Genomic DNA, 11,685 nt, shown 5'->3' with positions numbered 1-11,685 from the left:
CCAACGCGGTGTGCAAGGGCTGCCAGGTGGGTGATGCTGTGGTCCGGCTCCGTGCAACGTCCCAGAGCCTTCCCCTCGAGTTCTCCCGAGGGCGAGAGGCACAAAGACGTGGGCTGCCCCCAGCAAGGGCTGCCCGCATCCTACCACCCTGCCCGCAGCGAGTTGGCACGATGAATGAGCCCGCACAGCATCGCCTTCACGCCCAGCGTGAACGCCTGATTTAATGCGGGATGGTGGAATTCATAAAGCAGAGAAATGCCGGAGTGCGTCTCAGCCCCGTGTCAGATGCCTGGTTCCCTAAGCGGGGTCCTGCACCGGCCGTGGGGACAGCCCCAGCGTGCTGCGGGGACAGGAGCGGCTGGCCAGCGGGCACCAAGGGCTCGGGAGCTTTTCCATCCCCGTGCCTTGTCCTTCATCACCACCCTGCAGCCGCTCTCCAGGGATCGCGCCCTGAAATGGGCGCAGCGAAGCCTTCTCCCCCCGCAGCCACGGGCTCTAGGAAGGGTTGTTCTAGCGGCTCAGGCTGGAAAGGGAAAGAGGAGCAAGCGCAGCTGCCCGTCTGCGTGGGCCCGGGGGGATTGCCCCATGGTGAGGGGGGTAGGGAGGGTCCCTGTGGTCTGGGAGTAGTCCTGAGCGAGCTGGCTCTAGAAGGACTCGTCCTCCTGGGTGCTGGAGCAGTACTCGAGGTAGTCAAACTCCTTGATGGGGAACGTCACGCTGCTCCACTTCTTGTACCTCCTCTTCTCATCCGGGGTCTCCACCACAAAGTTTTTGATGCAGAGGATGGGCAGCTTGACGTGCTGGTAGATCATCTCCATTCCCCACTCCTGCGTGGACGGGGAGGGGACGGTCACCACCGCGTGGTGCAGCACCCCAGGCTGCAGGGCCGTGCCCTCCACCCCACGGCTGGGCGCTGGAGGCAGCTCCCTCCTCCCAGGGCACGTCCCAGGGCACAGCCACCCGCATCCATGTCCCATACGCGTGGCGCAAACAGGCACATGGTGAAGGGAAAGGCGGCCCCAAGTCCTTGGCCAGGAGCTGACGCACGAGGCCAGTGGCACAGCCTCGGGGCGAGCAGGGATGGATTGCTGCAGCCCCGCTCACCTGCCTGCACCCGCTGCACAAGACGCGGCACCCAGGCTCCCAGTCCTTGAACGTCCGCGCGAAGCTTATTTTCCCCAGCGAGACCGTGTAATAACACCTGCAAGGAAAGGGCCAAAAAACACCCTGAGGAGGACGGTCCAGGGGACAAAACCCCACCAGCACTTATGCTCCTGTAGTCACGCAGCCCCACAGGGCCCCTGTGACCTCTCCGGAGCAATGTCCCCAGGCTGCTGTCACCCCTGCCCGTCCTGCGCAGAGAGCGCGGTGGCTCATGTGGGTGACACCTGAGAGCCGGCCTCTGCCCGCTGGCTCCGACCTGAAGTTGGGGTTGATGTTCACGTGGTGCATGCCCTCCACGGTGCGGATGTCGCTGCCGCAGCACACGGCCACGTTGCAGTTGACGCAGTAGAAGCAAACGTCGTCCGGGTTGTGCAGCCGCCGCCTCTCGCTGATCTTGGCTTCTTTCACTTGCCAGCCGATGACGGCATTGCGCTGCAGCTCGGCAATCTGCAAGGAGGGCAGGGGAGGCGAGACGAGGGGGAGGATGGGGTCAGCACGGGGTAACAGACAGGGACAGACCGCAGGCGCGGCAGGAGACGTGGCCGCGGGGGGATACGCCGTCCTGGAGAGCGTGAGCCGCACGGCGGGACAGACGCACACACGCTGCCCCGTGCAGCTCGTGCCACCCCTTCCCAGGAGCTGGAGCTGCCCCAAGGGGAGAGCAGGCAGCCAAAACCAGGGCGCAGAGAGGGCTGTGCCCATCGGCAGCCAGGGGAAGGAGCTGTTTGGCCCTCCGCAGAGCTCACCTTCTGGCGGTACTCGCGCTCGGGCATGGCCTGCACCGCCTGGATGGCCCTCTCCATGAGCTCCACCAGCTCCTCGTTGAGCAGCTCCCGGGAGACCTCCCTGCTGTTGGCTTTGGCCACCACAGAGTACACGCTGTTCTCGGCGCGGGCACGGCCCCGGGCCTGCAGCAGAGGGGCCAAACGCTGCGGTCAGCAGGGGAGGGCCGTGGCCGACCCCCTCGTGCTGCAGGTCCCGCAGGGCATGGCACGCTCCTCCCGTGCCGCTGCACCTCTGCAAGGCTCTGCCCGGGGTCGGGCTCATCCCCAGGGAGCTGCCAGTGGATGCACAGGGTGTAATGGGGTCCCCACGTGCCCCCCAGGTGGCTTTGGGGCATCCCAGCAGGGACCAGGCGGGGTGGCTGGAGGGAGCCTGGGTGCTACCTGCACCATAGCGATCTCGTTGGTCATCAGCCCGTAGCGCACCACGATGTTGCACTCGGGGATGTCCAGGCCCTCCTCGGCCACGCTGGTGGAGAAGAGCAGGTTGAGGTCTCCTTTGCGGAACTGCCTGATCACGTCCTGCTGCTCGTTCTGCGGGGACAAAGGGGGAAATGCTCCGGGGCTGCTCCTGGAGCTGGTGCTGTGAAGGGTTCTGAGCAGCACCCCCGAAGCGTGCGGAGAGGTAGGGCCGGACCCCACCCAGCTCCTTCCCGTCCTCGGGGCTGCAGAAATGCTCCCGCCCCGGGGCAGCAGCGCAGTGGGGTTGGGCACATCCCCATCCCCTCACCTGCGTCATGTGCCTGGTCTGGTTGCTGTAGCCGGCCCCGGTGAGGACAGCCGCCCTGATGTGCTGCCCGCCCAGCACGGCCGCATCCTGCAGCCAGCTGAGCAGGCTGTAGGCGCTCTGGCGGGTCTTGGTGAAGACGATGCCCCGAGAAGAGCCTTGGGGCTGGAAGTGATCCCGCAGGATCTCCTCCAGCTTGCTCAGCTGGGGGTTCTCGTAGCGCTGGCACCCAGCGAGCTCCAGCAGGCTCATCCTGTTCTCTGCGCAGGCAAGCGGGGCGTGAGGGGTGCTCCGCGCCCCCAAACCCAGCCCGCACCCACCCTGCCGCACCCCCCAGGGCCCTTCTTTTACCCTCAAAGGTGGTGGCCAGGAAGCGCTCGGTGGGGTCCTTCATGTCCCTCTCCGTGGCGTAGAACCGCTGGAGGTACTGGAAGGCGTCGACCATGCGCACCGTGTCGTTGATCAGCAAGGCGTCGTTGTACTTGCGCAGGTGCAGCGCGCACGCCCGCGTCTTGCGACAAAACCTCTCCGCCGCTGGCCAGGGAACGGGGACCGGCGCGGTGACACCCGGCCCCCGCCAACCCCGTGCCCCCCCAGCACCCCCTGCCGCCGCCTCCTCACCTCTCTTCTCCAGCTCCACCACCTGCTGCTCGTAGGTCTGCGTGCCGAAGTCCTGCGGCAGCCCCGCCGTCCCCATGTGCTGCTGGATCTGCGCCATCATCTTCTTCAGCCGCTGGCCGAAGGGGTCCTGGGAGCAAAGAGGGGCTCAGGACCCAGGGGGGTCGGGGGCATTGCTCTGGGGGCGTAGCCGAGGGTTGGGGTTAGGGGCGGTTTGCGTGGCGGGACCCTGATGGTTATGGGATCCCCTGCACCGAGGCTCTGGTTTGCTGATTCCTTCAAGCAGCCTGAGCTGGGTGGACAGGGGGGCTCCAAGCAGCCGGGGAGGACCCCCCCTGAGCTCAGCAGGGCCTGGGGGCAATGCCGCGGGCTCGACCTGCCGCCCCTCACCCATGCTCTCTCCTGGCACAGGTCGTACTGCTTCTTGGGCTGGGGCACTTGTCTCTGCAGGTGCTGCACGTGCTCCTGCGCCGACGTGATCACCTCAGTGTCCAGGTTGGCACAAATCTGAAAGGGGAGAGCCCCAAAACCCAGCCCTGAGCCCCGGCAGCCCAGCACGACGTTGGCTGCTCGCTGGCACCCAGCACCGCCGCCACGCACCCCGGTGAGCCCCGGGCTGGGGGACGCAGCACCCACCTGCAGGATGTGCTCCACGGCCCCCTCAAAGGAGGTTTTCCCCCCGGTGCCAGGGGACGCCGTCAGGCCCAGGATCTGCGGCAGGTCCCGCTGCCCGCCGAGCTTGCGCTGGAGGTAATTCAACATGATCTTGTTGTAGACGGCCTCCTTGTGCGTGTGGTGGCACTCGTCTATCACCAGCAGGGAGAAATCTGCACCGGGCCGAGGGAGGAAAGCGGGGTGAGCAGCACAGGACGTGCCGGGGGGGGGGTGTCCCAGCCATGGGGGTCCCGTGCCCACCCGTCAGCTCCACCCGCGCGTCCTCCTCCCGGCTCAGCAGCGCGTTGTGCAGGATCTGGGCCGTGCAGATGACGACGTCGCTGCGCTTCGCCACCTGGCTGAAGAAGCACTTGTGGCTGCTGTCCCCGCTGATGGCCGTCACCCTGAAGGCGCCCTGCAGGGCGTGGAACTCCTCCTTGGCGTGCTGCTCCACCAGGTGCACCTACACCCACCGACCCCATCAGCTCCGAGCCGCGACCACCGCCCGGCGAGCAGCCGGCGCTGCCGTCCCCTCTCCATCCCCCTTTGCCCCCCGTTATCTCCCAGGGTAGGGGACGGGGACCACCTTGTTGACCAGCACGGCCACCCTGCCGTCCCTCCGGCTCTCCAGGTGCTTCCAGCAGACGTGGACGGCCGCGCGGGTCTTGCCGGCCCCCGTGGGCAGCCAGACGATGCTGTTGCGGCCACGCAGGGCTGGGGCCACGGCTTCGCGCTGGTACCCGCGCAGCTCCATGGGCGGCACCGGTCACGGTTAGGAAACGAAACCCGGGGAGGCGGCGGGGGGGGGGGGGACACGACCCCCTCTTGGACGCGATGCGGGGCTGGGATGAATCGAGCCGAGCCGAAGCGAGCTGTGCCGAGCCGAAGGGAGCTGCCGGCTCGCACCGACCCCGGTCCCGGTCCCGGTCCCCGCCCCGGTCGGGAACAGAAACCGAAAGCAGGAGGAGCTGCCGCAGCCTTTCCCTGCGCCCAGCCCCGCCCCCCAGTTCAGCCCAGCGCCCCCCGACCCATCCATCTGCACCCCCCCCAGTTCAAACCAGTGCTCCCCCAGCCCCTTCACCCCCTCCCCACTTAAGCCTGGTGCACCCCCAGCCATCCGCACCCTCCCATTCCCCCCTGGGCACCTCCTACCCCCATGCCCCCAGATTCCGTCCGTGCTCCCCCCAGTTCATCCCAGTGCCCCCCATCAGAGCACCCAGGGGCCCCGGAGCTTCCCCCACACACACCCCCCCGGAGGTTTGGGGGTGCCGGTGCAGGACCAGACCCAAGGGGGCAGCTGGGTGTGCACAAGTACATTTATTTAAAAAAAGAAAGAAAACGAAAAAAAAACACAATAACAACCCAAATTAAAAAAAAAACAGTCACATGGAATGGGTGGAGGGGAAGGGCTGGACGGGGTCCGGTCCCCCCCCCAAGTGAGGGCAGCAAGGCCCCAGAGTGGGACCAGCACCCCCACCAAGGACAGCCATGGGCAATAAGGCAGCAGGCGACCAAGCGGGGGATAAATTAATGCTCCCCCCCCCCCCAGGCCCTGCTCCCAGGGGGTAAAGGGGGTATAAGGAGGGGGGGGCGAGGAAGGGATGCGAGCGAGAGCCAGCCCCACAGCCCCGTGCTGAAGCTGGCTCAGAGCAAGGGGGAGCAGGAGCCAGGATGGGACCCCCCCCAAGTACCCCCAGCAAGGCGAGGGAGAGATGATGGAGAGGCAGCAGGAGCAGGGACCCCCCCTCCCCGAGCCCGGGGGGGGGTCTCTGCCCCACAGAGGGCAGGGGGGGTCCTGCCGTACATTCAAGAAGAGGGGGCAGGTGCTGCCTGTGCGTGGACGGGAGCAGGAGGAGAGGTCCCTGCAGAAACCCAAATCATGGGGGGGGGGGGGGGGGTCCTGCCCTGGCACCGAGAGCAGGGGGCAGAAGGCACAGCCCCAGGGGAGATGCAGCAAGGCAGCTCTGCTCTGACCCCCCCCGGCCCCTCACATTCCCCTAGGAGTGGGAGGGGGGGTGTCAGCGCAGGGATAAACCCCAGACCCCCTCCAAGGGGAGGGGGGAACACCCTGGACCCCCCCCAGGCTGTTCAGCAGCAGCAGCAAACCCCACGTGGGAGCAGGGCTGCATCCCCCAGGCTCCTTTGGGGAAGAAAACAGCCCTGCCCCTCCCCGGCTGCAGGCAGGGACTTGGGGGGGGGGGGGTCTGGCAGCCCCAGGAGTCCAGGCCCACCCCCCTACTTGTCGATGAGCCCCCCCTCCTTGAGCTTGAAGTAGAAGAACTTCTCCAGGGTGTTGGCGCACTTGCAGTAGTCGCTGTCGGGGGGGTTGTACTCGCGGCAGTTGGTGATGATGCGCTGCAGGTCGGCGATGAACAGCTTCTTGGTGACGTAGTAGCGGTTCTTCAGGCGCTCCGTCATCGTCTTCAGGTCTGGGGGGGGAAAGGGTCCGCCCCCCCCCCCCCCCCCCCCCCCCCCCCGCCGGGGGCCGGCCGCCCCCCCCCCCCCCGCCACCCACCGATGGGGAAGCGGATGATTTCGTAGTAGTCCGGCGCCTCCGACTTCTTCACCGGCTCCATGAAGGGCCAGGCGCTGGGGTGGGTCTGGGGAGGGGGCACGGGTTACCATGGGGGGGGGGGGGGGTCCTGCTCCCCCCAAATAACCCATCCACAAGCCAGGCAGAGCCCACTCCCCACCTTGATCTGGGCCAGGAGGTTCTTGAGGGTGTTGTAGAGCTGGTCCGGGTCCTTCAGCTCTTTGCTGCAGGGCGGAGCAGAGCCCATCAGCACCAGCCTCGTGCTGGGGGGGGGGACGGGGGGCACAACCCAGGAGCCCCCATCGCTGCCGCTCCCAGGGGACGCAGCCCCCCACCCCCTCCCCACCAGGCACCACTCACCCTTTCTCCTTCCCCAGAGGTTTCCAGCCCGTTTCTCCTGGAAGAACAAGGCTCAGCATCACCCCGAAGCCCTGCCCCTCAGCCAGCTGAGGCTCAGCACCCTACCGCGGGGGTCAGGAGGGGGGCCCTGCCCCTCCCCGGGGACCCTGCGGCACCCAGGCAGCACGGAGCAGCGCTGCCTGCCCGGGGCGGGGGGACTCACGGATGCCGGGGACGCTCTCGATGGGGATCTGCCGCACGCCCTCCTTGAAGCAGGTGAGCCCCGGGTACACCTTGCGGATCTGCGCCTGCTTCCTCTCGATCAGCTTCTTGATGATCTGCAGGGGGGAGTTGGGGGGGGACATCAGGGGCCAGCCGTTGCCCCTGGAAGTCCCAAAGAAATCCCACAGTGACCCCTTTTTTCTGCCCTGCAAGCCCATTTCCAGGGAAGATGCCAGCCTCTGGAGACCCCAAAAGGGAGGTGATGTGGATATTCAAGGGATGGCTCCATCCAGCCCAATCTTGGGGTCCCCATTGGGGTCCCCATCACCCCCCCTCTCTTGGGGCAGGTCAGAGCGAGCACAGCCCGGCAGCCCCCCCCCCGAAGCGGCACCTCCTTCTGCTTCTTGATGATGTGGGAGAGCTCTGTGTAGGGGATGCGGGGGTTCAGCTCGCACTCCATCAGCGTCGCCCCCTCGTAGTCCTTGATGTAGCCCAGGTAGCGGCTCTTGGGGACCTTGATGTCCTTGGAGAAGCCCTGGGGAAAGGGGGGGGAGGAAAGGGAAGGTGGGAATGGGGCTCGCAGGCAGGGGATCGAGGCCGAGGGGGGAGCCCCAGCAGGGGAAGGAGCCCACCTGCTTCTTGAAGTAGCCGATGGCGTACTCGTCAGCGTAGGTGAGGAAGTAGAGGATGTTGTGCTTGATGTGGTACTCCTTCAGGTGGTTCATCAGGTGCGTCCCGTAGCCCTGGGGGAGCTGCTGTGAGACAGAGGGGGCCCCCAAGCCCCCCCCCACATCCCCCCAAGCCCCCCCCAAGGGTGCCAGGACCCCACCACCACGCGTGGCAGGGTGATGCCCGCAGGGCGCCCACTCCCACCCCGGGGCTGGCACCACCCCGGCACCCGCTGGGGCTGGCACAGCACCATCCTGCCCCCCCCCCCCCCCTTTCTTCCCGCAGCCCCCCCCCGGGCCCACCTTCACTTGCTCGTTGGACGTCACGGCGCAGAAGACGATCTCGGTGAAGCCCTGCGTGGGGAACATGCGGAAGCAGATCCCCCCGATCACTCGCCCGTCCTTGATGAGAGCCAGCGTCTTGTGCTTCCTTGGTGGAGGTTGCAAAGCCGAGGGTGAGACGGGGAGACCCCAAAACCAGCCCCCCCCGCCCACCTTACCCTCCCCCCTTTCTCCAGCCACCCACGGGTCAAAGACGAGGCGGGTGATGTACTCCTTGGGCATGCGGGGCAGCTGGTGGGAGAAGACGTTCTGCAGGCCCACCAGCCACATCAGGATCTTCTTGTTGGACTTCTGCGACAGCGAGTTGCCGATGACGTGGAACTCGATGATGCCGCGCCGCTCCTCCAGCCGCGCCGTCTCGTCCCGCGCCGCGTTCGCCGACAGCAGGCTGGTCTGCGGGGCCGGGGGGGGAGAGCAGCTCTGATCCCCCCCCCTCCATCTTCCAGGGACCTCGGAGCCCTCCCACGGCACCCTAACCGCTGGCTGCACCCCCCCCGTAGCGCTGTCTCGGTACCTCGGGGCCCAGCATGGCAGCGGGGTCGGTGATGGTCAGCATGACCTCGTTCACCAGCTCCATGGGGATGTCGCCCATCACGCGGATCCTCTTGGCGTCCTCCAGCGTCAGGCTCTCGGGGAGCTTCCGCTTCTCCCCTGGGGAAGGGGGGGGGAGGCAGCACCTCAAGCACCAGGACCCCCAGGAGCCCCGCCGGGCCCGAGGAGCCCCACGCTGGCCCTACCCGGCATGGGTTCCGGCGTGCCGGCGTCCATGCTCGCGGCAGAGCTGCTGGTGCTGAGCTTCTTGCTGAAGAGCGGCGTGGTGGGCACGGCCACGGTGCTGACGGCAGCTGGAGGAGGGACGAACACCCGCGATGGGATCACCCATGATGGATTGGAAGCGCCTCATCCACGCCGCAGGAGGGTGGGCAGTAGCTTCCCCAGCGCCCCGTTCCTCCACCCCACAGCCCCAGCGCCGGGGAGGTACCTGGGCGCGACACCAGCTGGGCACCCTCGGCGGCCGGCACGGTGAAATCCGCCTCCCAGATGGGCGAGTTCTCGCCGTAAATCTCCTCCTCCAGCATGGACAGGAACCTGGCGGGGAGCCGCGCGTCGGGCAGCCAGCGGGAGCTGGGTGCGCTCAGCCCGGGGGAACCGGACACAACGGCCTCACCAACAGCGTCCCCACCTCGGGCACCTACTTGGGGAAGTGGGTGAGGATCAGCGTCCGCTTCTCCGGCACCAGCTTGTCCTTCTCCACCCGGAACTTCTCCAGCAGCTGCCGGCGGGTGACGGTGAAGATGGACTTGAGGAGGCTGCGCCCGAAGACGTGAGTGGTCTCGTAGCGGGGGAGGCTGTCGCAGCTCTGCGGCACGTGGCAGTAGCACAGCCACCTAGGGGACAGGAGAGCACGGGCTGTGGTGACCCCTCAGCTTCAGCATCGCTCCTGGGACAGCGGCACGAGACCGCCTCGGGAAGCGGAGACCCCACGGGGCTCACGTCCCACGTTATTTGGGAGCACAACATCTGGATTCCAGCTCCGGGAGAGCTGGCAGGGCTCAGAGACACAAGCAAGAGCTTCCACGAAGGACGGGGGCAGGAGAGCAGCTCCCTGGCCCCCGCTTGCCGGTCCCCGAGCCAGGGCCGGCAGGGCCGTGGGGCCGGGGAGAGGTGGAGGACGCGAGGTGTCCCCATCGGGGGCTCACCTCGTGTAGTTGACCTTGTAGGTGGCCACGTCGTCGTTCTGCGAGCGCTGCCGGAACTGGGACGGCGTCTCCAGCTTCCAGTAGTTGAGACAGAGCAGGAACATCTTGGAGAGCTCGTACATGGTCTGCCGCTCCTTGGGGGGCAGGTGGCTGAACTTGTACTGCACGAAGTTCAGGACTCCCTGCGGGGGAGAGAAAAGGGGGGTGGTCGACGGGTACCGGGGGGGTACCGGGGCTGGGAGGGGGCACAAACCACAGGCACAGGAGTGCTGGAGAGCCCAGGGCTGGGGCAGCCACTCCCAGGCACTTGGAGGTTTGGAGAAAAAGGGAGAAAAGGCAGGAGCAGGGCGGGCCATCGCTGGCCATCACCTGCTCAGCGCGCCAGACCCCAGCCAGCCCAGCTCCCTCCAGTTACCCACTCTCAGGGTCAGAGCAGAGAGCTTGAGCCTGAGTTTGCACCACGCAGCGAAAAGCCCCGCTCTTTGCGCCATCAGGGGGCAAGCTGGGGCCGAAAACCCCAGGGCAGGCTGCGGAAAGCAACAGCAGCCCCTCGGCGCCGCCCGCCGCAGAGGGTGCGAGCGCTGGGACCACCGAGAGCGGCCAAGCACGGGACGAGGACGCGGGACGAGGCACCGGCACGGCTGGCGAGCCTCACCTGCTCGATGTTGGGCTTCTCGAAAGGGGGGCTCCCCAGCGACCCCTCAACCACCGGCTGGCTCATCTGCAGGATGCACTTCCTGAGGAGCTGCAAAAAGCCCGTGTCCCCCCCCCACCTCAGTCATCACTTGTGGAACGCTCGCTCCTTCCTTCCCTGGAAATCCCAGGGGAACGGAACGAGGGACGGCAGGCAGCGCCCGGGAACCAGGCGGGTTTATGGGGTCGAAGCGGGGCTGGTGGGACACGTCGCAGCCCCGGATTAAAAAAAAAAAAAGTCCCAGGACGCACCTTGAACAGGTAGAAGTAGACCTGCTTGGTGTCCGTGTCCTCCTCCTTGTGCACCGACATGAAGAGGTTCTCCACGTCCACCACCATGCCCAGCAGCCGGTTGATCTCCTCCTCCGAGACGTTCTCCAGGTGGGACACGTGGTCGGCTGCAGCGAGGAGGGCACCGCGGTGAGACCCCCACCCCCCCACTGTCAGGGTCCCAGGGGGGTCCCCAGGGGGTTTGGGGTTACCCAGCGCGTGGCTGCAGCTGCGGCAGGGCTCGCTCAGGTTGGTCACCGGCTGCTGCAGGTCCATGCGGGGGGCCGTGGGGGGGTTGGGGTTCTTCCAGCCGTTGCACTTGCAGGCATCGTTGGCCTGGGACGAGGGACGGGGAGGGCATCGTGCCGCAGCCCCACGCGCTGCCCCGTGCCAGGGCTGCTGCCTTGGGGAGGCCCAGCACCTTCCCTTCCCACCCGACAGCGCCCATCCTGCCCCCACATCCTCACGGCCTCCCCCCCAACTGCCCCCCCAGGATCCCGCACACCCTGCTCCCCCCCCTGCTTCTGCGCCCCTTATTCATGCACAGCCCCTTTTTTGTGGCTCGGCACCCTGCTCCTGCACCACTCAGCACCCTGCTCCTGCACCCCCTGCCCATACATGGCCCTGCATCCCCTCCTGCATGGCTCAGCACCCCGTTCCTGCATGGCTCAGCACCCCATTCCTGCACCCGTTGCTCACGCACAGCCCTAAACTCCCTATTGCTCAGCTCAGCACCGTGCTCCTGCACCCCTACCTAGCTCAGCATCCCGTTCCCGCACCCCCTGCCCACACACAGCTCTGCACCGCATCCTGCCCAGCTCAGCACCCCGTTCCTCCACCCCTTACCCATACACAGCCCCATGCCTCCTCCTGCTCAGCACCCCGCTCCTGCACTCCATCCCACCCAGCTCAGCGCCCTGCTCCTGCACCCCCCGCCCATGCACAGCCCCGCACCCTGCCCAGCTCAGCACCC

The 11,685-nt window shown here is 67.0% G+C and overlaps 2 protein-coding genes and 1 long non-coding RNA gene across 3 annotated transcripts in view; 1 reads left to right on the top strand and 2 right to left on the bottom strand.

The window, feature by feature from the left end:
- Window positions 1–259: 259 nt before the first annotated feature.
- DHX58 (DExH-box helicase 58) lies at window positions 260–4,699 on the bottom strand. Its single transcript, XM_035347934.1, has 12 exons — window positions 4,532–4,699; window positions 4,207–4,408; window positions 3,928–4,118; window positions 3,682–3,798; window positions 3,295–3,421; window positions 3,025–3,207; window positions 2,677–2,933; window positions 2,331–2,480; window positions 1,911–2,072; window positions 1,421–1,611; window positions 1,105–1,201; window positions 260–827 (listed from the first exon to the last, which is right to left on the bottom strand). Exons 1-12 carry the CDS (start codon window positions 4,697–4,699, stop codon window positions 645–647), a joined length of 2,028 nt encoding a protein of 675 aa, XP_035203825.1. The 3' UTR covers window positions 260–644.
- Window positions 4,700–6,073: 1,374 nt separating this feature from the next.
- Window positions 6,074–11,685, bottom strand: part of KAT2A (lysine acetyltransferase 2A) — a 6,066-nt gene continuing 454 nt past the window's right edge. The window contains exons 2-18 of the mRNA XM_035347933.1: window positions 10,925–11,048; window positions 10,695–10,840; window positions 10,405–10,494; window positions 9,750–9,931; window positions 9,246–9,437; window positions 9,032–9,138; window positions 8,787–8,894; window positions 8,564–8,700; window positions 8,234–8,442; window positions 8,011–8,137; window positions 7,672–7,782; window positions 7,431–7,574; window positions 7,041–7,155; window positions 6,839–6,875; window positions 6,639–6,702; window positions 6,461–6,545; window positions 6,074–6,374 (exon numbers count right to left, since the gene is read on the bottom strand). Of these exons, the coding sequence (XP_035203824.1) occupies window positions 6,181–6,374; window positions 6,461–6,545; window positions 6,639–6,702; window positions 6,839–6,875; window positions 7,041–7,155; window positions 7,431–7,574; window positions 7,672–7,782; window positions 8,011–8,137; window positions 8,234–8,442; window positions 8,564–8,700; window positions 8,787–8,894; window positions 9,032–9,138; window positions 9,246–9,437; window positions 9,750–9,931; window positions 10,405–10,494; window positions 10,695–10,840; window positions 10,925–11,048 (2,172 nt within the window). The 3' untranslated portion in view covers window positions 6,074–6,180. The remainder of the gene's footprint in view (window positions 6,375–6,460; window positions 6,546–6,638; window positions 6,703–6,838; window positions 6,876–7,040; window positions 7,156–7,430; window positions 7,575–7,671; window positions 7,783–8,010; window positions 8,138–8,233; window positions 8,443–8,563; window positions 8,701–8,786; window positions 8,895–9,031; window positions 9,139–9,245; window positions 9,438–9,749; window positions 9,932–10,404; window positions 10,495–10,694; window positions 10,841–10,924; window positions 11,049–11,685) is intronic.
- LOC118178988 overlaps window positions 8,799–11,685 on the top strand; it is an 18,082-nt gene continuing 15,195 nt past the window's right edge. Inside the window, exon 1 of the long non-coding RNA XR_004756346.1 lies at window positions 8,799–8,975. This is a non-coding gene — a long non-coding RNA (uncharacterized LOC118178988). The remainder of the gene's footprint in view (window positions 8,976–11,685) is intronic.

This window comes from Oxyura jamaicensis, chromosome 27 (assembly GCF_011077185.1).
Source record: "Oxyura jamaicensis isolate SHBP4307 breed ruddy duck chromosome 27, BPBGC_Ojam_1.0, whole genome shotgun sequence".
NCBI lineage: Eukaryota > Metazoa > Chordata > Aves > Anseriformes > Anatidae > Oxyura > Oxyura jamaicensis.
Note: the sequence above shows the minus strand (reverse complement) of the source record. Positions and strands in the feature narration are given on the sequence as shown.

What these genes read in the sequence shown, in the direction of transcription:
- DHX58 (XM_035347934.1), bottom strand. Translation starts at nt 4,699, where the DNA reads ATGGAGCTGCGCGGGTACCAGCGCGAAGCCGTGGCCCCAGCCCTGCGT. An exon ending in CGCGCGGGTGGAGCTGACGG is followed by an intron (nt 4,119 to 4,206) that starts GTGGGCACGGGA and finishes GGCCCGGTGCAG; the next exon opens with ATTTCTCCCTGCTGGTGATA. An exon ending in AGACCAGGCACATGACGCAG is followed by an intron (nt 2,481 to 2,676) that starts GTGAGGGGATGG and finishes TTGTCCCCGCAG; the next exon opens with AACGAGCAGCAGGACGTGAT.